Consider the following 27,675-nt stretch of genomic DNA (forward strand, 5'->3'; position numbering starts at 1 on the left):
ATTCACAAAGGGCCGCATAGTATATTAAGTAAAATAATTACTTCACCCGGTTATGATTCTGGGCGCCTCATATAGAACATAGAACAGTACAGCACAGAACAGGCCTTTCGGCCCTCGACGTTGTGCCAAGCAATGATCACCCTACTCAAGTCAACGTATCCACCCTATACCAGTAAGTAACCCAGCAGCCCCCCCACCCATTAACCTTTAAAAAAAATTTTTTTTAAAAAAAAAAAATTTTTTTTTTTTTTTTTTTAATGACTTGGTGGGCCGCAGAAATACCTTTGGCGGGCCGCATGCGGCCCACGGGCCGTAGTTTGCCCACCCCTGGCGTAGAGGGATTCAAAATTGGTATTTTGAATTTCCAACCAATGATAACCCCTGAAGGTATTGATGACTGGGGCTTGGTGATGGCAATACCATGGGGAGGTGGTTAGACTCTCTGTTGCCAGAGCTGGTCATTGCCTGGCACTTGTGTGCACAAATGTTTATGCCAGTTATCAGCCCAAGCCTGAATATTGTCCAGATTGTGCTGTATGCAGATATGGACTATTTCATTATGTGGGCAATTGCAAATGAAGCTGAACACTGGGCAATCACCAGTGAACAGGCCCATTTCTAATATGTTTTCATGATGGCAGGTACGTCATTGATGGAGCACATGAAGATAGTTTGGCTAAAGATGCTTTCCTCAGCAACTACCATGGCGATGTCCATGACTGAAATGATTGGCATGCAACAAACAATGCCATGTATGACTTCAGCCGCTGCAGAATTTTTCTCATGATCTCCATTGACTTTAGTTTTATATGGTCTCCTTCGTGCCACACTTCATTGCTGCCTTGATGTCAGAGGCAGTCAATCTAACTTCATCTCTGCAATTTCAACTTTATATCCATATTTGGATCAAGGATGAATTAAGGGCAAACAATTCTGGTGGAGCCCAAACCAAGCATCGGTGGGGAGGTTACTAGTGAGTTTCTTTCCCACCGTTGGAGATTATCATGGACTTCCTATATGCTAATAATCCGTTATTATTTCTAAGCTTAGACTCCATCATAGCATCAGCATCAAGAAAAGCATCCTTGGTTGAAATTGCATCCTTAATTAATAATTCATATGTGTTTCTCTGTCTGTATTTAACCAGTTAACCATCATCCCTTTCCATCCCATTCTCCCAGTTCCTTCGCCTCCATTGCATCTGTTCTGATGATACCACTTTCCAAAATGGTGCAGCTGACCTGTCTTTATTCTTCCTCAATTATACCTGCCCACTCATGGTGGTCAACTGGGCACTCAACCGTGTTCGACCCATCTCCCGTACCTCTGCTCTCATTCCTTCCCCTCTCTCCCAGAACCAGGATAGGGTCCCCGTTGTCCTCACATTTCACCCCACCACCTCCGCATTCAAAGAATAACTCTCCGCCAGTTACATAGACACAGAGAATTTACAGTGCAGAAGGAGGCCATTCAGCCCATCGGGTCTGCACCGACCCTTGGAAAGAGCACCCTACTTAAGCCCATGCCTCCAGCCTATCTCTGCAGCCCAGTAACCCCACCTAACCTTTTGGACACTAAAGGGCAATTTAGCATAGCCAATCCACCTAACCTGCACATCTTTGGACTGTAGAACAGTACTGCACAGTGCAGGCCCTTCGGCCCACAATGTTGTGCCGACTGTTTATCCTAATCTAAGATCAACCTAACCTACACCGCTTCAATTTACTGCTGTCCATGTGCCTGTCCAAGAGTCGCTTAACTGTCCCTAATGACTCTGACTCCCACCACCTCTGCTGGCAGGGCATTCCACGCACCCACCACTCTCTGTGTAAAGAACCTACCTCTGACATCTCCCCAATACCTTCCTCTAATCACATGTCCCCTCGTGACATCCATTTCCCCCCTGGGGAAAGGTCTCTGGCTATCCCTCTATCCATGCCTCGATTACCTTGTACACCTCCATCAAGTCACCTCTCTTCCTTCTTCGCTCCAATGAGAAAAGCCCGAGCTCCCTCAACCTTTCTAGATAAGCTATGCCCTCCAGTCCAGGCAGCATCCTGGTAAATCTCCTCTGCACCCTCTCCAAAACTTCCACATCCTTCCTCTAATGAGGCGACCAGAACTGGACACAATATTCCAAGTGTGGTCTAACCAGGGCCTTATAAAGCTGCAGCAAAACCGTGCGACTTTTAAACTCAATTCTCGTGTTAACGAAAGCCAACACACCATACGCCTTCTTAATAACCCTATCAACCTGTGTAGCTCTCGGGTGAACCACCCTGACTCTCCGACAAATCACATTACAGCTTCCCTGCCCAAATCCCACATGCCCCACTTTACCGTGCCACCTTTCAGCCACTGGCCCCAGCCTCTAACCTCTCGGGTGTTCCCCTGCTCTTGGTGATGGCCTTCAGTCATCCTGATCGTCCGACCCACCACACTGTAACTATCCTCTGAAACAAAGAACAGTACAGCACAGGAACAGGCCTTTCAGCCCTCCAAGCCTGCGCCGACCATGGTACCTGCCTAAACTAAAACTGGATATGCCCTTACGGAATCCATATCCTTCCATTCCCACCCTATTCATATATTTGTCCAGATGTCCCTTAAATGCCGCTATCGAGCCTGCGCCCACCACCTCCCCAGGCAGCGCATTCCATATATTTACCATCCTCTGTGTAAAAAAAACCTGCCTCGCACATCTGTTCTAAACTTTTCCCCACTCACTTTAAATCTATGTCCCCTAGTACTTGACTCTCCTACCCTAGGAAAGAGCATCTCACTATCCACTGTCCATGCCACTCATAATTTTGTAGACCTCTATCAGGTCGCCTCTCAACCTCCGTCGTTCCAGTGAGAACAGACCGAGCTTATCTAACCTCTCCTCGTAGCTGATGCCCTCCATACCAGACAACATCCTAGTAAACCGCTTCTGTACCCTTCCCAAAGCATCCACATCCTTCAGGTAGTGTGGCGACCAGAATTGTACACAATATTCCAAATGAGGCCTAAGCTGCAACATGATTTGCTAATTTTTATATTCAATGCCCCGACCGATGAAGGCCAGCATGCTGTATGCCTTCTTGACCACCTTATCCACATGCGTTGCCACTTTCAGTCATCATTCTTATTCTTATCTTTCTTGCTTCTTATTCTCCAGAATGGGGCAGCAGGGTAGCATGGTGGTTAGCATAAATGCTTCACAGCTCCAGGGTCCCAGGTTCGATTCCCGGCTGGGTCACTGTCTGTGTGGAGTCTGCACGTCCTCCCCCTGTGTGCGTGGGTTTCCTCCGGGTGCTCCGGTTTCCTCCCACAGTCCAAAGATGTGCGGGTTAGGTGGATTGGCCATGATAAATTGCCCGTAGTATGCTAATAAAAGTAAGGTTAAGGGTTGGGTTACGGGTATAGGGTGGATACGTGGGTTTGAGTAGGGTGATCATGGCTCGGCACAACATTGAGGGCCGAAGGGCCTGTTCTGTGCTGTACTGTTCTATGTTCTATGTTCTATTCTCAATCTTTTCACCCTGACCTCTTTTAAAGGGCCTTTCCAAACCCTATTGTTTCAACCAGATCTTAACAACACCAGAAAAATATTAAAGTAAAGTTATAACAGCACTTTGCATTTACATAGCACCTTTAATGTAAAGTCCGAGGCTGCTTCACATGGGCATGTTCAACCAAAATTTGACACTGAGATACATAAGGAGATATTAGGTCAAATGACCAAAGAGGGACGTCTTAAAAGACTAGGGACAGGAAAGATATAGGGAGGGAACTGCAGAGTTTTGGGATCTTAGCAGTTGAAGGCATGGCCATCAAAGACATGCAGGTTATAATAATCTTTATTATTGTCACAAGTAGGCTTACATTAACAACACAACTGTGGGAGGAAACCGGAGCACCCGGAGAAAACCTATGCAGACACGGGGAGAAAGTGCAAACTCCACACAGACAGTGACCCAAGGCTGGAATTAAACCTGGGACCCTGGAGCTGTGAGGCAGCAGTGCTAACCACTGTGCCATCGTGCTGCCCCAGTTGTGCCAACTCCAGCATGATTCCAACACCTAACATGTCTTCTCCTCATTCCCCCATCAGCATTCTGCAGGGACTGTTCGCTGGGTTACCTTGGTTCATTCCACTAACACTCCCAACACCTTACCCTCTTCCACAGCACCTTCCCATGCAGTCGCAGAAGGTGTAACACCTGCCCTTTACCTCCTCTCTGCTCACCATCTGAGGGCCTAAACACACTTTTTCAGATGAGGCAGCATTTCATGTGCACCTCCTCCAATCTAGCTCCCAATGCAGTCTATTCTACATTGGAGAGGCTGAACACAGACTGGGTGACCACTTTGCAGAATTGAAGGGTGGCATAGTGGTATTGTCGCTGGATTAGTAATCCAGAGACCCAAAGTAATGCTCTGGGTACCAGGTTCAAATCCTGCCATGGCGGACGGTGAAATTTCAATTCAATAAAAATCTGGAACTAAAAGTCTAAAGATGACCATGAAACCATTGTTGATTGTCGTAAAAACCCATCTGGTTCACTAATGTCCTTTAGGGAAGGAAATCTGCCGTCCTTACCTGGTCTGGCCTACGTGTGACTTCAGACCCACAGCCATGTGGCTGACTCTTTTTTAAAAAATGCCACTTAATTCGAGAGTAACCATAAGGAAGAATGCAGAGTAGTTAAGGTTAGAGAAGTAGGCTGTAAATTAGTGGACATGCATTCATAAACCGTTTTTCACGATCACTCGAAGCCTAAAAACGTTTCACAGCCTCTAAAATGTAGTAACTGGTATAATGTAGGAGGTGTGGCAACCAGTTTGTATATGGTAAGCTCTGATAAAGAGCAATGTGATAATGACCAGATAATTTGTTTTGTCTGTTGACAAGTGTTGAGGGATAAATATTAGTTTGGACACCAGGCTTACGTCCTTTGCTCTTCTTCGACAGAGGTCCATTGGATCTTTTACATCCATCCAAGCAGGCAGATGGAACCTCCATTTAATGTTCGATCCCAAAAAATAATGCAAACAGGGAAAAGTTTAACATTTGTACACTTTTTCATTTGGTGTTATTAAGGTTTTAAAATTGTAGCTGAAGAAGCCATTCTTTTTTGCCTAACTGTAGAATGACTAATGTAAATATGAATGCATAATTAGATGATTTAAAAATAATCAATATTTTAACAGGTTCCTTGGATGTGATAATGTGTTAAGTTAATGTTGAAGTATTTTAGCATGCTTTCAATTGAGTATGTGTACATTCATCAACAGAATTGACATCACTGCCATACTTGTGTGCACTGAAAATCTTTTATGGTCAGTTTGCCGTTCAGCTCAAGAATTACTTCAGCCATCAGAGGATATGTCTCGCTGGATCTTCATCATTCATAATCATTGCAATACACTTCTTACTGCTCTTGCTGTTTTAACATCACCTCTCGACAAACTGTATGAGTAAGTGTATTCAAATACATTTAGTCAATGCAAATATTTTCGGTTGAATGATAAACTGACTATTCCATATAAAATTAATTCTGATAATTAGGTGACCTGTGGAACTTCTAATAAACATTCAGAATTTGGGGGGTACAATTGTGATGTTTAGTGTTGTCATAGTCAGAGCTAGTGAGCAGAGCACAGCACGGGTAAAGTGTAATTCAGCATTAAAAATTTTAATTACTGGATTTCAAGAAAATTGCGAGTTATCCTGCTTAGAATAATCCCTTTTGACTGCTTTGAGTGAACCTGCCTCCACGATATTCTCAAACATGTATTCCATTTGCTGCGTGAAAAAAGTTTTTTCTCATGTTGCTTTTGCTTTAAATCTGTGCCCTTCCATTCTCAATATTTTACAAGTGGGAGCAGTTTCTCCCTATCCACTCTGACCAGACCGATTATGATTTTGAATACTTCCATCAAATCACCTCACAGCCTTCATTTCTCCAAGGAACACAGTCTCAATTTTCTAATCTATGTGACTGAAGTTCCTCAATCCTGAAACGATTCTTATGAATCTTTCCTGCATTCTCACCAATGCCTTCACATCTTTCCTGAAACGGCACACAGAACTGGATGCTGAGGCCAAAGTATTGTCTTCCACAAGTTCAACATAACCTCCATGCTCTTGTACTCTATGCCGCTCTATTAATAAAACCAAGGACACTGTATGCAAGATTTGTCCAAGTGGCGGCCCACGGGTAGGATTGTGGCCCCCAAAGCCATTCTATGTAGTCTCGAAGCCAGTTTTCAAAATGCCGATCAGATAGGTAAGTAGAGTGGAAAGTTCAACAAGGAGCTGCTCCTCCAATCACAGGCTGCTGATAGGTTCACTATTAGAGAGCAACAGTCTGTGATTGGCGTTGCAGTGAACAACAATGGTCTTGAGTTTTCTGGTAAGAGGAAGTTTTCTTGCAGAGAGAGGAGGAGAGTGCCAGTGCCTGGGGAGGCATCCGAGTACTGGGGCACAGGGCAGACCAGACTCCCAGTAATGCAGGTTGGGTGGGTACAGTGGAAATGATGTGCTGGCGCCTAAGAGGGACAAATGAGTGAGTGTGTTCATAATTACATGTATGTGGGGGGGGGGGGGGGGGGGTGAGTGTGTTCATAATTACATGTATGTGGGGGGGGGCAATGAGTGAGTGTGCGGGGGAGTGAGAGAGTGCGTGTGTCTCTGTGGGAGTGAGACAGTTTAAGGGGGAAATTCTCTGCCTGCGTTGTGCCTGGCACTCACTCATCCTGCTATTCAAGCCCCTAAATCGGGTTTGCGCTGAGCGGCGAACGGAGCTCGACGCTCCCGGCCTGCTGAAGCTGATGCAATCTGGTTTCTGTGTTACCCAGGCGAGGACCAGCTTAGCATATTTAAATGAGCGTTTAAATATGCTCAGACGGTTTTAAGCCGGAGTCTCCCACCTCCCTGGATAGTTCAACCTCGCCAGCGCGACGCCGGCGGGAATCACTTCTGGTCTCCATCAACCGAGACCAGATGTGATGACCACATCAAGGGGCTCAGAAGCCATTGTAGCCGTTGGGTGGTCATGGATGAGTGTGTTGTGTCTTTGTGTGTATTGTGTTTGTGTGTGTGCTGTGTTAGTGTCAGTCACCTTGCACTCTCCCTTAGGTTAGGTACGTAGATGGGACCAGAAGATTCCAAACTGTAAATGGTAGTTGAAGCTTCCATATTGCCCTAAATCAAGGTTTGGTGTCCCATTGTTTTACCTCCCAGGTTACCCCAGTTTGTTGGGTTTACATAGTAATGTTATGCAATTGGTGTTTTTACCCAACTAATCCCTTAATTATAATTCTAACTTTCAATTTTGACAGTGTATTTTGCAATAGATTTTCGGAATATAACTCTGCATTGCCACTGGAATCAGTAAATAGTGGTGTACTGGATTGGTTGCATTGGATTCAACTCTCCTGTTTTTCAAACGAATTACGCAGGTAATTTATAAGGTTTCCGTGGAGTTCTCATTGTTGTTTAATTTCATAGCTTTACAAATAAATTTGTTTAATAAAAAGACACAAAGCATTCTGATTTTGTTGCAACAGGTACACACCAAGATAACTATCACTCACCAAAACTAGCCATTTGGGCTGCCAATAAGCAGATATGAAAGGACAACGCTCCATCAATGGATAGCGTTTTCCCAAAATTTGGCTGCAAAAGCGGTGTGAATCCCACGGTCCACTGGGACGCGATCCAGATCACAATTTGTAGAAACAAAATTTCCCCACGTGAAAATTGGAGTGCCTTTGGCGCAAACTGTCTGATTGCCCGCCCCAGGGGTCAACTGAGCACTTCAATGAAGGGGGCACTGCATTTAAACAGCTGCACATCACTTACTCTCAGTCAAGCCAGGAGGATGCCAGCCAAGAAGCCAGCTTCACAATTCACTGAGGGGGCACTGAACAGAATGTTGGATGCTGTGAAGGAGAGAAGGGCAATTATCTACTCACAGGTTGGCAGGAGACCTTCCAGCAAAGTCATGAACTCACATGGGAGATGGTGGCCACACTGGTTAATGCCAGCACCGTCCACAGGAGGGCGGGGCTACGATGTCAGAAAAAGAAATGAATGACCTACTCTGATCTATGAAGGTAAGTGCTTCTTGTCTCCTCTCACCACCCTTTGGTCACCTCCCCCCATGCCAACTGGACCTCACATGCAGAAACCTAGTGTCACCCCATCACCTGACCTCCCACGAGCTTCCTCCTATCCCCTGGTACTTCTTTCCTCACAATTCATCCCTGATCACGCGTTCTGTCCATACATGCCAGATACCATCGCCATCTCAGGCAGGTGGCCTGCTAACTTCATCCCCATTTGTCTCCCTGTAGGAAAAGCCTGCGCACAACTGCCAAGAGCGTGTGAAGAGGGCAGTAGAATGGCGGAACTAAGGATCCTGACTCCACTTGAGTAGAAAGCCCTGGAGCTTGTGGGGGTGGGGGGGGGGGGGGGGGGGGGGGCAGGACTGTGCCTGTGTGGAGAGTGAGGTGGGCGAGCTGCCCAAACTCGCGTGAGTTCTGTATGTCCCAGACCGTTGCTCTAGCCATGTACTAATAACCTGTCCCTTTCCTTGCGGGAAAATCACCTGATGAGCTTGACCCGTCCACCAGCAGGGTTCCATCGCCAACCCTCGACACATCCTCTAAGGAGATGTCAGTGTAGGACACAGAACATGCATTACAACTGTCACCCACACCCTCCACCAGTGGAGATACATCCACATCAGTAGCGATCTTTGCGGCCAGGCTTCTGGGTCACATCAGGCAGAGGCAGGAACGTCCCAGGGATTGAACAGTTAGAGGTCTGCTGGATCCCAGGACTCAACTGTGACCTAGCCCGTTGCCATGCCTCTGGATACGTTCTTCCCACAGCTGCTTGAGGTGCAAAGACAGTGCCGGGAATACCAGGAACGGGTGTCAGTGATACTGCTGGGATTGTAAGGCCGACTGGAAGAGTCTTCTCTCGCAGGCGCATTTCCCTGCAAAGCATGGCACCCAGCCCAACACTGCAAGGGTGGCATCCATAGTGAAAAGCCTGGAACTCAAAAGTCAGATCCATGAGGAGAGATATCCGAGGCATGAATCAGCTCTGATCATGATGGCTGAGGGCTTCCAACTGCCTGGTGGGCATCCATGCATGCCTGCACTAGAGAATGGCAGGGCTTCTGGATCTCACTTCAGCTGCCTCTCTATCCCATGGAATGTCACAGGGCCCACGAGGATCCGCTGGTGCATAGCCCGGGGCCTGCCAGGAAACCCGGGATGTGCCCTTTTAATCTGACTCCACACTTCCAGCGACTGCGGCACCTCAGGCCGAGCAGACAGTACAGGACAGCACTACACAGGACGGCGATAGAGAACCTAGTGGAGTGGTGTAACAACAACAATCTCTCCCTCAATGTCAGCAAAACTAAGGAGCTGGTAATTGACTTCAGGAAGCAAAGTATCGTACACACCCCTGTCTGCATCAATGGTGTCGAGCTGGAGATGGTTGACAGCTTCAAATTCCTAAGTACATCACCAACAATCTGTCCTGGTCCACCCACGTCGATGCTACGACCAACAAAGCATAACGCGCCTATACTTTCTCGGGAAACTAGGAACGTCCACATTGACTGTGGCCACCTTTTACAGATGCACCATAGATAGCATCCTATCTGGCTGCATCTCAGCCTGGTATGGCAACTACTTGGCCCAAGACCGGAAGAAACTACAGAGAGTCGTGAACACAGTCCAGTCCATCATGCAAACCCGCCTCCCATCCTTTAACTTTGTCTGCACCTCCCACTGCCTTGGGAAAGCGGGCATCATAATCAAAGACCCTTCCACCGGCTTATCCACTCTTCCAACTTCTTCCATCGGGCAGGAGATACAGAAGTCTGAGAACACGTACGAACAGATTCAAAAACAGCTTCTTCCCCGCTGTCGACAGACTCCTAAATTACTCTCTTATGGACTAATCTGATCTCTTCACACATCTTCTCTACTGAGTAGTACTGCATTCCTTTATTAAAGAGCAGTAATGAGTCGTGCCAGTGTGACATCATGGCTGGTGGGTGGCTAAATATATGATAATATATTCAAATGCATGCAAATCAAGTAAGCGCCCGACCTGGGCGTGAATCTGATTGCATCGACTTAGGAGAGCTGGGAAGATCATGTTCAGAAATCCCGCCGGCGCAAATCCTCTCACGATATTTAGTGGTCATTGCAGGTTTTGAGCCCGCGAGAAACAGGGCTGCCAAATGACATCCAAAATCTCTTTTACGCATTGAGCTGTATGTCGGGTGATAATGCGATGGTTTCATAATTCTTTCATGAGATGTAGGCATTGCTGACAAGGCCAGAATTTGATGCCCAACCTTAGGTGCCCTTGTGAGATGGTGATGAGCTGCTGCCTTTAACTGCTGCAGTCCATTTAGTACCGTACACCCGCAATGTAGTTGGAAAGGGAATTTCAGGAGTTTAGTGACATTGAAGGAATGGAGATAATGGGCAGGATTTTCTGCACCCCCGAGTCATGTTTTGCAGCGGTGGAGGAGGCTCGCCATTGGCCGGTTGCGGGATTTTCCGGTCCTGCTGCTGTCAAGGGGATTTCCTGTTGTTCGTACTTTCTACCACTGTGAACCCACGGCGGGATGTCACTGTCGGTGAGATCGGAAATTCCCATTGCGGGAATGGCTGGAAAATTCCAGCCAATGTGGAGAATTTACTGTTTTCTGTGGAAGTGCTACCTGAGGTAAGAAAACCGTCGTGCAGTTCAGGCTGCACAGCCGGCTTTCCTCACCAGATAATCCTGCTCACATGCACAAGGGGACGTCCCCTCCCATGGACATGTGGGATTCTTTCTCCCCCCCCCCCCCCCCCCATTCCCACCCCCACCATCACAGACATGGGGGGTACCCACCCTCACACATGCATAAGGGGTCTTACAACACCAGGTTAAAGTCCAACAGGTTTGTTTCAAACACGAGCTTTCGGAGCACGGCTCCTTCTTCAGGTGAATGGAAAGGCTTGTTCCAGAAATGTTTATATAGACACAGTCAGAGATGCCCCGGAATGCGAGCACCTGCAGGCAATCAAATCATCAAAGATGCAGAGAGAGAGGTAACTCCAGGTTAAAGAGGTGTGAATTGTCCCAAGCCAGTTCAGTCGGTAGGCCTCTGCAAGTCCAGGCTTGTTGGTGGGGGCCGAATGTAATGCGACATGAATCCCAGATCCCGGTTGAGTCCGCATTCATGCGTGCGGAACTTAGCTATAAGTTTTTGCTCAGCAATTTTGCGTTGTCGCGTCTCCTGAAGGCCTCCTTGTAGAATGCTGACCCGGAGATCAGAGGCTGAATGTCCTTGACTGCTGAAGTGATCCCCAACTGGAAGGGAACAGTCCTGCCTGTTGATAGTCGCACGATGCCCGTTTATTCGTTGTCGCAGTGTCTGCATGGTCTCGCCAATGTACCACGCTTCGGGACATCCTTTCCTGCAGCGTATGAGGTAGACTACATTGGTCGAGTCGCACGAGTATGCGCCGCGTACCTGGTGGGTGGTGTTTCCACGTGTAATGGTGGTGTCCATGTCGATGATCTGGCATGTCTTGCAGAGATTACCCTGGCAGGGTTTTGTGGTGTTGTGGTTGCTGTTCTGAAGGCTGGGTAATTTGCTGCAAACAATGGTTTGTTTGAGGTTGCGCGGTTGTTTGAAGGCCAGTAGTGGGGGTGTGGGGATGACCTTGGCAAGATGTCCATCCTCGCTGATGATGTGTTGGAGGCTTTTCTGATTGGAGGGCTGTGACGAGTGGTGTTCCGCAGGGATCAGTGCTGGGACCTTTGCTGTTCATAGTATATATAAATGATTTGGAGGAAAATGTAACTGGACTGATTAGTAAGTTTGCAGATGACACAAAGGTTGGTGGAATTGCGGATAGCGATGAGGACTGTCAGAGAATACAGCAGGATTTAGATTGTTTGGAAACTTGGGCGGAGAGATGGCAGATGGAGTTTAATCCGGACAAATGTGAGGAATGCATTTTTGAAGGTCTAATGCAGGTAGGGAATATACAGTGAATGGTAGAACCCTCAAGAGTATTGAAAAAGGGCAGGACGGTGGCACAGTGGTTAGCATTGCTGCCTACGGCGCTGAGGACCCGGGTTCGAATCCCGGCCCTGGGTCACTGTCCGTGTGGAGTTTGCACATTCTCCCCGTGTCTGCGTGGGTTTCGTCCCCACAACCCAAAGATGTGCAGGTTAGGTGAATTGGCCACGCTAAATTGCCCCTTAATTGGAAAAAAATAATTGGGTACTCTAAATTTATTTAAAAAAAGAGCATTGAAAGAGAGATCTTGGTGTACAGGTCCACAGGTCACTGAAAGGGGCAACACAGGTGGAGAAGGTAGTCAAGAAGGCATACGGCATTGAATATAAAATTGACAAGTCATGTTGCAGCTGAATAGACCCTTCGTTAGGCCACACTTGGAGGATAGTGTTCAATTCTGGTCGCCACACTACCAGAAGGATGTGGAGGATTTAGAGAGGGTGCAGAAGAGATTTGCCAGGATGTTGCCTGGTATGGAGGGCATTAGCAAAGAGGAGAGTTTGAATAAACGTGGTTTGTTCTCACTGGAACGACAGAGGTTGAGGGGTGACCTGATAGAGGTCTACAAAATTGTGAGGGGCATAGACAGAGTGGATAGTCAGAGGCTTTCCCCCAGGGTAGAGGGGTCAATTACTAGAGGGCATAGGTTTAAGGTGCGAGGGGCAAGGTTTAAAGGAGATGTACAAGGCAAGTTTTTTACACAGAGGATACTGGGTGCCTGGAACTCGCTGCCGGAGGAGGTGGTGGAAGCAGGGACAATAGTGACGTTTAAGCGACATCTTGACAAATAGGATGGGAATAGAGGGAAACGGACGCAGGAAGTGCAGAAGATTTTAGTCTAGTCAGGCAGCATGGTCGGCACAGGCCTGGAGGGCCGAAGGGCCTGTTCCTGTGCTGTACATTGTTGTTTGTTCTGAAACACATTGCTGTGGATCTGGAATCGCATGTAGGCCAGACCAGATAAGGACAGCAGATTTCCTTCCTTCAAAGACATTAGTGAATCGGATGGGATTTTATGATGATCGATCATGGTCACCGTTGCTGAGACTAGCTTTCAGTTGCAGATTTATTGAATTTAGATTCCATCAGCTGCCGTGCCCCCAGAGCATTAGCTTGGACCTCTGCGTTACTAGTCCAGTGACATTAGCACGCCACTGCCTTCCCCTACTATCTCTCCCACTGTTAATCTGGGTAACTCCCAGATGTTGGTAATGCTATTGAGTGTCCAGTGAAGATGGTTAGATTCTCTCTTGTTGATCTACAGAACCCCCCCCCCCCCCCCCCCCCCCCCCCCCTTTCAGCCCACTCCCCATCTTTCAGGAACCCCCATCCCCCCTTCTCTCTCCCAAACTTTATTGGGACACTTGAACCCCTCACACCTGCACTTATGGGCAAGGCCCTACCACCCCCACCCCTCTCCCTGGCAATCCCTGGGCCTGCTCCTAGTACTGCCAACCTGACACCTTGGTACTGCCAGCCTGGCACTCTGGTAGTGCCACCCAGGCATCAGTGCCAGGCTGGCAGTGCAACGTTGTCTGGTTATCAGGAGGAGTGCCGGGGTACCACCCTGCCTTGTCCTCGACTACCTGGGGGTCACTAAAGGCCTGGGGGACTCTCCACGATGCTGTTACGCCTGGTCCAGGTTTGTGCTAAACGGCATCCTGGCGAGGTCTCGCAGGCAAAGCCTGCTAATGGTTCATTTCAATGTGCAGATCTGGATCTCGCCCAGAGAGGACAAAATCCAGATCGTGTCGGACAGAGCAAGCCTGATGACTTGAATTAGCCCAACGGGAGCCTGATTTGGGGCTCTCGCGATTGACTGGATCTGTGCTGGGCACAACACAGTGCTGAATCACGGCCATTAAAAATATTTTTTCCGTTGTTTTCTATTTTTATCTCTCTTTTAATTAAGTCCTGCTTCCGCACTCTTTAAATTTCTGCCCCGATTCAACATTAAATTCACGTTTCTAACATTTCCTGGTTTAAACTCTGCAAAACTCATTAGTTCTTCTTTAATCTGATTGGCTAAGGAATTACAATTGCTTGCTCTGTTCACCCAGGTCCCGTATGCCCTTTAGAGGGTGATGTAACTGTTTAAGTGTTTAGATGACAGAAACTTGTGTGAAAGCCTATACAAAGTCTGGGGGCAAGTGGATGTCTAATGCATAGCTGCTGCTGTTCGCTCACAGCAATGTCTAGCCTTTAAAAATTTTTTAAATTTAGTGTACCCAATTCATTTTTTTCCAAATTTTACCGGGCAATTTAGCATGGCCAATCCTCCTACCCGCACATCTTCGGGTTATGGGGGTGAGATCCACGCAGACATAGGGAGTATGTGCAAACTCCACACGGACGGTGACCTGGGGCTGAGATAGAACCTGGGTCCTTGGCACCGTGAGACAGCAGTGCTAACCACTGCGCCACCCTGCTGCCCCTACAGCAAAGTCTGATGAGTTTAGCGCTGAAGTTTACTCAGGGAATTTCATCTGACATTTATAGAATATTTTTGTTTGACTTTGATGAGACTGAATCTATATTGTAAATTGCAATAGTTTTCACTCCCACCATCCATAATGCAATCCATATTTATCTGTGATACCATTACATTTTTAACAGTAACCATTTTGATCAAAACTGAAAGAAAGTTTCATTCATACCTTATATGTCATATCGATTTTTTATATACAGGCTACTTTGATCTGACTTAGAAGATTCTATCCAGAATATATTTTCAAGACTTCTGAAATGTAGGATCTTCATGTTTTTTAGAACATAGAACATACAGTGCAGAAGGAGGCCATTCGGCCCGTCGAGTCTGCACCGACCCATTTAAGCCCTCACATCCACCCTATCCCCGTAACCCAATAACCTCTCCTAACCTTTTTTTTGGTCACTAAGGGCAATTTATCATAGCCAATCCACCTAACCCGCACGTCTTTGGACTGTGGGAGGAAACCGGAGACCCCGGAGGAAACCCACGCAGACACGGGGAGAACGTGCAGACTCTGCACAGACAGTGACCCAATCGAACCTGGGACCCTGGCGCTGTGAAGCCACAGTGCTGTCCACTTGTACTACCGTGCTGCTCTCAATATGATCCACCGATGTCACATTTCTGTACCTGACTAATTATTCTATGAATGGAGTCCAACTTTTAAACTATGAACAGATCTATTTTTATCAAAGAACTTTTGAATGTAGTTTAAACATCAATGTCTTTTTAAATTGAAATTTGAACTGGTATCTTAAAGGTCAATGTAAAAGTCAAGATGCATATTGATGCCAAAAATATATGCAAAAAACTGTCCCCAATGATCCATTTCAAGATTTGTAGCTGAAATAATAAAATAACATTTTTGAGGTATGTAATTTACTAATTTATTGCAAAAATCAGGGAAAATGACGAAAACTGAAAATTGCAATCTGTTCATTTTATATTTATATTTAAGGGCTGAATTTTTCCAGCCCTTTGGGGATGGACTGGGAGGCAGGAAAGCTGGTATGTGGCATGAGGTTGGCTGATGGCTCACTGATAGCCGAATTAAACCAGTTAAGGGCCACTTAAGGGCTTGTTCATGCCTCCACTATCATTTAACCAGTGATTGAGGAGCTGTGCCATGTGGGAGACCACCAGGTAAATTGTGGCAGCCTTCCAGTGGGCACCAGTGAGGGGGAAACCGCTATTGCGGGCCCAGGTACCCCCACACATCATTTACCTGACTTTGCGGATCCATGGCTGTAGGCGTACCCTCATCTTGCAGTTGCATCCCCCTAATTGGCTTCCAATGACAAAATGCTGGCTCGGATTCCACTGCCTGCAGACATGGGGTTGCCCCAGACTCCAATTTTGACCCCAGCAGTGGAACCCCTGCTGCCTGCATAAAAATTCAGCCCTAAGTTTTACTTTATCATTTAATTATCTTTTTAATGTAATTAATTAATTTCTTCCTCCGCCGTTTCTTATTATATTCTGCATACTAAAACTGATGCACTTAGCTACTATTTACTGCTTTAATTTATAATTTCGACAAAATCTTTCAACTTTGGTGTTGTCCTGCATTACGGGTTTTGTCACTTTATCTACACTTTCAATAAAATGTGTAATCTTGGGACTAAATAATTAGCAACTTGCACTACGATGAAGCAAGGACTGGTCACACATCACAATTCTTTAGTACATGTCTTGATGTTATTGTATTTAGATATTAAAATAGAGGGCAGCACGGTGGTGCAGTGGGTTAGCCCTGCTGTCTCACGGCGTCAAGGTCCTAGGTTCGATCCCAGCTCTGGGTCACTATCCGTGTGGCGTTTACACATTCTCCCCGTGTTTACGTGGGTTTCACCCCAACAACCCAAAGATGTGCAGTGTAGGTGGATTGGCCACACTAAATTGCCTCTTAATTGGAAAAAAAAAATGAATTGGGTACTCTAAATTTTTAAAAAATATTATAAAATAGAAGGAAAATTATTTTTAAAATAAAAATTAGCTACTTTGATTCTTTGCTGATTTTGAACAGTTATGAAATGTTACCTTTGTCTGTCCCCCACCTTGTTTGCTTGCTTTTGCTTTTTACTGACTATACCATGTGGTTAAACTGTGCCGATGTGCACCAGTAAATAGGTGGCAACTGATCTAAATGTCAAGAATATGCAAATGAGTGTTTCCATCAGTTATATAGTCATTTGGTTGCACAGAACATGAGTATCGCTGACAAAAGAGACATGGCAAAGCTTTTCATCTTGCACTCATTGGGACATATGCAAGAACTTAAATGTAGAGGGAACAACAAATTGTGGGTGCGATTTTCCCCACCGCATCGCGCCCGTGTTGCATGGAGCCAGGCTCGGTGGGCAAATCATAGGAGAGCCCCAAATCAGCTCCGGGCCAGACATGAAACCTCACACAAGTCAGGCTGGCTGTGATCCAGATAATGTATATATTTGGACACTGTATTCACCCAATGCCCAGGAGTTAACAGCCGCGCATGTGAGGCCTCAACCGGGTGCCATTTATCACTGATTTCCACAATCGTGGATCAAACGTGATTGCACCTTGGAGGGATCCGCAGGCCATTGGAGCTCCTTGGTGGTCGGGGACAGGGCAGGGTAGTAGCCTGGCACTCCCCCTGTATCCTGGCACCTTGGCACTGCCAGGGCACCAGGCTGCCAGTGCCAAGGCGCCCGGGGCCAGTTTGGCATTTGCAGGTGTCTGAGGGGACCAAATAATGGGGGGGGGGGGGGGACCTGAAAGGAGGGATGTAGAGAACAGGGTAGCCATTCAAAATGACGTCCCGATCTGTGAGGAGCCAGTCCTGCTGGCGAGCTCGGCTCCCCAGTGCAGGAAATCTTCCCAAGTGTGGCCTCGATGGAGAGAAACTGCCCAAGGCCCCAAAAACTGTCATTGAATAGCGATGTGAATCTTTGCACTGCAGCTGTCACGAAACATCCCGCCAAACGCGGATGGCACGGTGGCACAGTAATTAGCACTGTTGCCTCACAGTGCCAGGAACCCAGGTTCAATTCCAACATTGGGTGACAGTCTGTATGGGGTTTTCACTTTCTCCCCGTGTCTGCATGGGTTTCCCCCGAGTGCTCAGATTTCCTCCCAAAATAGTCCAAAAATGTGCAGGTTAGATGGATTGGCCATATAAAAATTGCCTCGTATTGTCCTGAGATGTACAGGTTAGGTGGGGTGACGGGGAAATGGGCCTAAGGAGGGTTCTCTTTCAAAGGATCAGTGCAGAATCGATGGGCTGAATGGCTTCCTGCACTGCAGAGATTATATTCTATTACAATGTGCCCAAAACCAGGCTTGGAAATTTTTCAGGTGAATCGCGCCTTGTATGTGTTGCATTCTTTTATGTGCTGAATTCCTGATTAAGTGCTCAGTCTGTACTTATGTGTATTTTGGCCGTAACCATTGGGATTCTCTTTTCCCGCCACCAACGCACCCCCGTCTGTGGATTTATTGGTGGTGTGGAGTGGCTTCAATGGGAAGCAGCAGAAGTAGACGATCCCGCCACCAGCAAATGGTGCTGCAGAGAAACACGTGGATTGGGGGGGGGGGGGGGGGGGGGGGGGGGGGGGGGGGGAAGAGGGGGGAGGGGAAGAGGGGGGGAGGGGAAGAGGGGGGGGCGGAAGAGGGGGGAGGGGAAGAGGGGGGGGGGAGGGAGGGGGGGTAGAAAATCCGGCCTTTATGTATTAGTTTAACAAATGATATTTAAATATCATTTTATTTAAATTGAAATGTTCAACATCAAATAGAGTAGGCTTTGTTATTGGAAGATTAAACAGAAGATATATAAATTGAACAGAAATAATTAAATCTTTTTATAACTTAATATGCTCATTTCAGATTTATTGGTGTGAGGCATAAATGTAATATTTGTTTGAAGAAATATCAAGCACGGTTAATTACACAATCGTAATGCTTCAACTGTACTCTCTTTATAGTACCTTGTCTCCTATTGTTTATCTCACTCAATCCTTCACACACCCATTTATACAGTCTTTTTGTTTACATCATATCTGTTCATACTCTGCAATAGCCTTCCTTTTGACTCCGCTCTCTGCACAATTTAAATTCTCATTGAATCTGCGACATAATTTAACTAAGCTTCAATCATATAAGCATCTTATCAGTAACTGCCAAAAGCTTTAAAAGGAATTGGGAACATATCCGCATTTATTATTTTGACGTTGGTTAGTTCTTTTTATTTCACTAAGTATATCTATTATCTGTCCTATAGACTTAATGACACATATATTGTCTTCGTCTTTCAGTTGTGAATTATGTGAGGTGTTTCTAAGATTTGACATTTCTTTCAAAAGCAATAAGCCGTAATATAATCTTTTAGAATATATTCAAGAACAATTTGGGAAGAATTGTTATTTAATTTTAGAATTACATTTTATGTTATTCCTTCCTTAAACAAGTGAAGTAAATTTTTGTTTGGTGTGTGTTTCAGCTCTACATCATCTGATAAAGTTGCAGTCGAGCAGCACCTTATGTTGTTATTGTCACAACCCAACTGCAATTGGAACTTATTATTGCAAATTCTAATGCTTAAGGACTGCCTGGTACCTCGAATTCTGCTGAATAGCACATGTAAGTATGAGGTTTTGTAAAATAAAGGTTGCTGTTAAATGTCAGCTAAAAAAATCTTTCTGCAAAGGATATGGTGAGGCATAACAAAGCCTATGCAGAAGTGTACTCAGGGACGAGAGAAGATTGAGAGTTCATGGCCTAAGTCTCAAGAGAAAATGGGCAGAATGTTTTTCATTATAGTCCTTTCCATACAGTGAGATCATTAGCAGGTTGGCAACCTGTTGAACTATTCAGCAGGTGTTGCAGATGCTCTGTAACTGATACATGTCATAAGCATCCTATTTCCAGGAACCCCAAACATTAAGGCAGGGTGTGTAGTGTGTCTCCTGGATTCGTCAAAGGGAGGATTTGTGATGAAAGGAATCCTAGCATAGGTTGGAATTGGTCAACTGGACAGAATTTTGAGGCTTCGGCAGCTAAAGGGCTGGAAAGGAGACATGGGAACGCTCCAACTCTTAACTGATGTCTCCCAAGTATGAGAGGAAGAGGCCAGCCTCTCCAACCAAGCAGGCGTGGATGGAAGTGGCCAAGGAAGTCAGCAGAAGTGTGGTCTCTCCAAACTGGTTCCAGTGCATCGAGACTTCCAAATCTTTCCCCAGTTGACAATTGGTGTGTTTAATTACCAAACTTAAAGCATCCATTCTATTGCAGGTTAAATACAACATTAACACCCACAGCACTCCTCAGAGAAACGCACCTTGCAACTTCACTGATACCTCCCATCCCCATCTGAGCAGCTACTCCTATTCACCCTCATCCTATGGCCCTTATGTATCCATGCCTTACAATCACCCTCTGCAAATGTTGTTTTATCCCATACATTTAAGCCATGCAATCATTATAAATACTCAATGCTTTGCTTTCTCTTCTTGCAGGGATGACAGCACATAACATTGGCAAGAGACAGAGACACCATTTTGGCACTGGGAAAGATGTCTGGGTCCAGAAAGTTGTAGATGTCAGCAATGACCTGCCCTGTAAGCCTGAGCCTCACACATGTCAAGAGAAGTGATCCTCTGTCTGACCCTGTGTTGAGAGTCATATCTCCTTGGAACTGGATCTCTATGTCCATTCCCTCTATGCAATGGAACAGTATGTGGCTGAGGGGAAGGTAGCTGATGCCTTTGATGTTTGTGTTGGTGCTCTTCTTGCTCTTCAGAGGTGAAAGACAGTGCTGCATAAGCTGCTCCCATGACATGTTGAAGACTGGCAGTAGAAAACTGCAATTAAAGTGAAGAGAGTGCAAGACAGCTTTCAAAGAGCCTTCCGCCCCATTGGTAGAGAGCTCCACTCCAAATCAAATGACAGGCAGCTCTCTTGCCCAGTAGTGGCATTTAGGAGCAGTGACCACTGCTGGCACTGTCAGCAGTTCCCTGAAGAAATGGAGCCTTAGAGTCCCAACAAAGGTAGTTCTGGGATCTCACCAGGGCTAGACTTGCAGGTCTTGGCAAGAGGACATTGGAGGTTGGGATCAATAGGATAGGGGGAGGGGGAATTCAGGTATGGGGGTTTTGCCTTGTAGAGGCTATCCGATGGGCACCCCTCCCCCAGCATGGTCATGTGATGCCAGGTAAAATACCAGCTGCAGTGGCAAAGACCCTTGAGCCATTAATTAGCCGCTTAAGGATCACAAGTGCCTACCCACTTCAATTTTCCACCTACTCATCGTACTCATCCTACCCACTCCGAACCTACCTACCTCACCTCACCCCCCTACCCCCTTATCCACATCACCCATTTAGGCAGCTACCCACCTTACCCATCCACTCATTCATTTGTTCAAAGACTGGACATTTAAACTTACCATATGGCAGTTGGTGCCGAAGAAGAGGGAATAGCCGCTTGAAGGTCCCTAATGTTTCCGATTCAACTACTTCCACAGGCAATGCATTTTATGCCCCCACTATTCTCTGGGTAAAGAACTAGTTTGTTTTAAATAAATAGCATATTTGGTTATTCAGCCTTTCACAAAATAATACCGATGTTTATCCATTTCAAGGGAATGCTGACTGCAGACTAGGATTAAGCAAGGAGGTTCCTCTGCAGTGTTCTATGGCAATGTTCTTCAAACCTTTTTTACGGGACCCTTTTTTACCAACCAGCCGACCTTCGCGACCCACGCCGGCCGACCCTCGCGACCCACGCCGGCCGATCTTCGTGACCCACCATTTTCTCTTACCGTTAATGCGAGAGGTGAGCCTGCTTGGTCCTCACGATCTCACTCCAATCAGGTTCACAGGAAGAGAGGGCTATGCGCATATTGGGTGAAGGATTCAGCCGGTTCCTTTGTGGCGTCTTTATCTTTGTGAGGACAGAAAATCCAACCTCGCACATGTAGGTTGTTGTGAAGGGCAAGAGCAACAAAATGCTTGTTTTACTCCGCTCCGGATACTCCTCAGAGATGCTACTCCAGAATGCTGACAGCCTCATTGACTTGTGCCGTGCTTTTAATATGCTGTCACAGCTGAGGTGCATAAGCTCAATTTCATCTTTTGGAGTCAGCTGCAAGTTAAGAACTGTTTCTGGGGTCTCAAACTCAAAGGGATTTTTCACTCATCTCCTCTCTTTCAGAATCTTAAACTTCTCCTCTGGAAAGTAGCGACCAAAATTGTCGATTAGGGCAGCCAGATGCAACTCAATAAGGCTTGCCAATCCATTTACAGTTTCCTTACTAATGCTGTTTTCTTCAATGTGTCGTAGCAGTGTGGGAAACATGTAGTAGTTTTGGCTTCGCACTTTCAATTACTTTCAATATCTTTTGGAAAGCTTCGATTTCTTCAGAGTGCCGAAAGCAATCATCATCCTTCCCTTGCAATTTGAGGTTCAGTTCATTTAGAATTGAAAAGATGTCTGCAAGGTAAGACCTTGCTAGCATCCAAGTTTCATCAGCAAACAAATCACCCAGAGGGGACAATTTCTCGAGGAGGAAAGCGTGGACTTCGTACCTCAGTTCGTAAACTGAGTAGCACCCGACCCTTTGGCAGCCAACGTACTTCTGTGTGGAACAATAAATGTGTGTGCTCAGCTCATATCGGAACACAAAGTGTCAAAAAGTCTGGTATTGAGTGGGCTGCGTTTAATGAAATTCACAACTTTCACTATTCCTTTCAACACCACTTCAAGATTGGATGGAATTCATTTAGATGCCATTGTCTCACGGTGAATAAAACAATGATTCCAAACAATGTCCTGACCAGCTGCCTCCTTAATCCTTACTATAACTCCGCTGTTTTTCCCAGTCATGTTGGCTGCTCCATCACTTGTGATTCCTCTGCAATTACCCTAGTCAAACCTGCACTTTCCAACCACAAAACTATTCAAAACTTCAAAAATCTCTGCGCCAGTCGGTTGCTAAAGTCAGGTAGCACAGTAAATCTCCAACAAATTCATTGTGCCAAACATAGCTAACGTATACTAGCAAGGTTGCACAATCTGAAATGTCTGTACTTTCATTCAGTTGTATTGAGAATGCTGCGCTGATTTTAAATGAGAAATAAGCTGGGCTTCTAAATTCTCAGTAATATCAGATATTCAGCGAACCACTGTGCTATCACTAAGTGGGATGCATTTCACTTTTTCAACGAACCTCTCATCTATGACCGTACGAACTATATCTAATGCTGCAGGGAGAATTAATCTCTCTGCTATGGTATGGGGAATTTTCTCTTTAGCTTACACGGTAAGCTATCATGTAAGAGGCTAATTGTACTTTGTCGTTCAATGCAACATTTCTGCCGAGGACTTCAGCTGACGATTTAAGTTCTCGTTGCATCCTCTGAAAAAAATCAAGAGGTTTGTCCTCAAACTCACCATGCTTAGTCTTCAAATACCTTTGAAATTTTGAGGGTTTTAAACTTTCATTTGCCAGTACTTCCCTGCATATAACACATGGGCCTTGCATCCTGATTTGCATTAGCACAATTAATAAATCCATACCTTAAAAATCGCCTTTATACTGCTTTGTACCTGATTTCAGTTTCTTCTTAATGGGCTGTTCACCAGAGGCCCTGGAGCTCATACCAGCACTGCTTTGTCCTGGTGTGGACCCTCCTGAACAGCTCACACCAACACTGCTTTGTCCTGCTGTGGACTCTCCTGCACAGCTCACACCAACACTGCTTTGTCCTGGTGTGGACCCTCCTGAACAGCTCACACCAACACTGCTTTGTCCTGGTGTGGACTCTCCTGAAACAGCTCACACCAACACTGCTTTGTCCTGGTGTGGACCCTCCTGAACAGCTCACACCAACACTGCTTTGTCCTGGTGTGGACACTCCTGAACAGCTCACACCAACACTGCTTTGTCCTGGTGTGGACCCTCCTGAACAGCTCACACCAACACTGCTTTATCCTGGTGTGGACTGTCCTGAACAGCTCACACCAACACTGCTTTGTCCTGGTGTGGACCCTCCTGAACAGCTCACACCAACACTGCTTTATCCTGGTGTGGACTGTCCTGAACAGCTCACTCCAACACTGCTTTGCCCTGGTGTGGACTCTCCTGAACAGCTCACACCAACACTGCTTTGTCCTGGTGTGGACTCTCCTGCACAGCTCACACCAACACTGCTTTGCCCTGGTGTGGACTCTCCTGAACAGCTCACACCAACACTGCTTTGTCCTGGTGTGGACTCTCCTGGACAGCTCACACCAACACTGCTTTGTCCTGGTGTGGACTCTCCTGCTCAGCTCACACCAACACTGCTTTGTCCTGGTGTGGACTCTCCTGCTCAGCTCACACCAACACTGCTTTGTACTGCTGTGGATTCCCCTGAGCCACTCTCTTCAGCAGGTTTAGTTGTGAGATCCTGGCCTGTTTGTGTCTCTGGTCCCCTCTTCCTTATAACAAAACAATCCATTTTAAATTTTACTGTCCTGGTGCTTGTTTGCTGTGAACAAAATGGAAGAATCACAATCGCGCCCAAAGCATGTGACGTCGACGTTCGGGGGGCGTATCCTGCCCTCTGCCTCCCTTTAGGCAGGAAGATTAGATAGATTAGGTAAAAAAATCTTCTGTGTCTCTGCAGCAGCCGGCTTTTAATAACGCTGGCTGCAAGCGGCCTTCAAAATGACCGCGAACATATCGGCTGCATTGCGCATGTGTGCCCGATCATTGGTGCGCATGCGCAATGCGGTCGATTTTTAAAAATATGTTCGTGGCCATTTTTGGCGTTATTAAATGCCAGCTGCTGCGGCTGATTTGCGGGACCAGGAGCGCCGCGAAAAACGGCTCCGTGACCCTCCCGACACCCATCCACGACTCACGGGTGGGTCGCGCCCCGAGTTTGAAGAACACTGTTCTATGGTATTGGTATCAACAAAGTTGTTCCTCATTTAGTGAGGGCTAATGGTATGATATTTTTGCTAATCCCCATTTATGTGCAGATTTATATAAATACATCTAAAATCAATATAATAGAAAGACATTTTAGCATTAAAGAAGCCATTCAACACTTTTTGACCGTGTTATATTTAGACTCCTTTCAAATGGTTTTAGACATCCCAATTTCCTGCTAGTCTTTCTTCGAGATATATATATAGTGTAGTCATTATCCTCTCAGTTATTAGCATTTTTTGTGATTGATTCCACACTAATCCTTAAAATTACTTTTACATATCAAAATCTTAATCATGTTTAATTACATTGCATCCCCGTGATGTAATTTTGACTACTTTTCGTATGTTGAGCATTTTTATAGCCATGTTATATTCTTGTTTTCATAGAATCATAGAATTCCTACAGTACAGAAAGAGGCCATTTGGTCCATCGTGTCTGAAAGAGCACCCTACCTAGGCTCACTCCCCTGTCCTACCCCTGTAATCTCATAACCCCACCTAACCTGCCCATCCTTGGACATTAAGGGGCAATATATCATGGCCAATCCACCTCACCGGCACAACTTTGGACTGTGGGAGGAAACCTGAGTACTCAGAGGAAACCCATGCAGATATGGGGAGAAAGTGTAAACTCCACGCAGACAGGTACCCAAGGCCAGAATTGAACGTGGGTCCCTGGCGCTGTGAAGCAGCAGTGCTATCAACTGTACCACTGTGCTGATGCACCAATGCTTTGGACTAATATGCATTTTTTTACCTCAGTAGGTCGTGGGATGCTGCTGTGGGTTTGTACAAACACATAACATAGAGGGAATGCACAGACAATTTTATTTCAGTAATGTTTAACAGTGCTTCAGCTCCCTGCTGTGATAATGTTGGGTTTGTTTTCAGCATAATCCAATGCATTACTTGTTTCTCTTTCTGAATGTCATATGCACCAATCAAAATATTGTGCATTTTTAAGAAAATTATGACAACTTGGCATTCTTCCTTGCATTTTTTCTTGCATCCATTGATCTCAGCGAAGGTCTAACAGTCACACACATTTGTTTCATTCCGAAATAATTTTAAATAAAACAGGCTCTATAACAGCATGTTCTTTAAAAAAAAATGTATTTTATTACAAACGTATCAACGAACAAACACCCCGGGAAACATACTTCCCAAAAATCAACTATACAGTCTGTACAGATTTTTCCTCTTTTCACCCCCCATCCCCGCGACGAACAGCCCCTCAAACACGGTCACAAGCATCCCCCACCTTTCCTCAAATCGCCCTGAAGAGCCCCTTAACTCACACTTTATCTTCTCTAATCGCAGGAAGTTGTACAGGTCACCCAACCAAGCCGCTAATCCCAGTGGCGATGCGACTGCCACTCCAGCAAAGTTCGCCGCTGTGCAATCGGAAGCCACGGCCACGACATCGGCCTTCCTCCTCTCCATGAGCTCCGGCTTCTCTGAAACCCCAAATATCGCCACCAAAGGGTCCGGGCCCACCTTCTCCTCCATTATCCTGGCTAAGACCATGAACACTCCCTCCCAGAATCTTCCCAATTTTTCACAACCCCAAAACATGTTTGTGTGATTCGCTTGCCCCCCGCCCACACCTCTCACACTCATCTGCTACCTCCTGAAAGATCCACTAATTCCCGCCCGAGTCACATGAAAAGTGAAAATCACTTATTGTCACAAGTAGGCTTCAAATGAAGTTACTGTGAAAAGCCCCTAGTTACCACATTCCGGCGCCTGTTCAGGGAGGCTGGTACGGGAATTGAACCGTGCTGCTGGCCTGCCTTGGTCTGCTTTCAAAGCCTGCGATTTAGCCCTGTGCTAAACCAGCCCCTATAATGCACCGTGTGTACCACCTTAAACTGTATCAGGCTCATCCTTGCACAGGAGGAGGTCCCGTTTACCCCATGCAGTGCCTCACTCCATGCTCCCCAATTGATCTCCCCTCCCAACTCTGTTTCCCATTTCTCCTTGATCTTCACCACCCACTCGCCTCCCTGCTCCCCCAGCCACTTGTATATATCCCCAATTCATCCTTCCACTTCCACATCTGGAAGCAGCAGTCACTCCAGCAGGGTGTATCCCGGAAACCTAGGGAACCCCCTTCAGACCTTTTGCTCAAAGTCCTTAACCTGCAGATCCCTGAATTTACTCCCCCCTCGGCAACTCTACCCATTCCCTTAGCTCCTCCAGACTGGCGAACCGTTCCTCCAAATACAAATCCCTCACCTTGACCAGCCCCACTTCCCTCCACTTCCTGTATACACTATCCATCCCCCCCGGCTCAAACCCATGATTCTCGCACAGTGGCGTTAGCACCGACATGCCTTCCACCCTGAAATGCCTCATCAGCTGATTCCATATCTTCACCGTGGACTGCACCACTGGGCTCCTTGAATACCTACTCGGAGCCATTGACAATGCTGCTGTCACCATAGCCCTCAAACTAGACCCCTTACAAGATTCCTCCATCCTCACCTACTCTACCCCTTCTCCTTCCCAGCACCGCCGCACCTTGTCCACATTCGCCGCCCAATAATAATGAAGCAAGTTCGGCAACGCCAACCCCCCCCTGCTGTCTCTGCCTCTGTAGCAGGGTCCTCTCCACCCTCGGCACCTTCCCCACCCATACAAAGTCAGAAATGATCGCGTCCACTTTCCAAAAAAAAGCCTTTGGTATAAAGATCGGGTGAGCTTCAAAGATAAACAAGAACCTCGACGTAATATTGATTTTCACCACTTGGACCCTCCTCGCCAGCATTACGTTCAGTGTATCCCACCTCATAAGATCCTCCCTAGCCTCCTCCATCAGCTTCGTGAAGTTCCACTTATGGAGCCCCATCCATTCCCTCGTTACCTGAATCCCCAAATACTTAAACCTATCCCTCGCTACCAAAAATGGCATCCCCTCTAAGTTAGCCCGCTGTGCCAGCTCATTCACCGGGAATATCTTGCTTTTCCCTACATTAAGCATGCACCCTGAGAACCCTCCAAACCTCCCCAGCAGGCCCATAATCCTTCCCGTACTCTCCAATGGATCTGAAACATACCGCAAGAGGTCATCAACATAGAGTGCCACCCGATGCTCCCTCTGTCCCCTCATTATCCCTTGCCACTCTG

The 27,675-nt window shown here is 46.4% G+C and overlaps 1 protein-coding gene across 4 annotated transcripts in view; it reads left to right on the plus strand.

Moving 5' to 3' along the window:
• kiaa0825 (KIAA0825 ortholog) overlaps positions 1–27,675 on the plus strand; it is a 593,054-nt gene that overhangs the window by 175,106 nt on the left and 390,273 nt on the right. For all 4 annotated transcript variants that reach the window (XM_038805261.1, XM_038805263.1, XM_038805262.1 and 1 more), the window contains exons 11-13: positions 5,281–5,463; positions 7,330–7,449; positions 19,070–19,209. In XM_038805261.1, coding sequence (XP_038661189.1) covers positions 5,281–5,463; positions 7,330–7,449; positions 19,070–19,209 — 443 coding nt within the window. The remainder of the gene's footprint in view (positions 1–5,280; positions 5,464–7,329; positions 7,450–19,069; positions 19,210–27,675) is intronic.

Source organism: Scyliorhinus canicula, chromosome 8 (genome assembly GCF_902713615.1).
Source record: "Scyliorhinus canicula chromosome 8, sScyCan1.1, whole genome shotgun sequence".
In the NCBI taxonomy this organism is placed as follows: domain Eukaryota; kingdom Metazoa; phylum Chordata; class Chondrichthyes; order Carcharhiniformes; family Scyliorhinidae; genus Scyliorhinus; species Scyliorhinus canicula.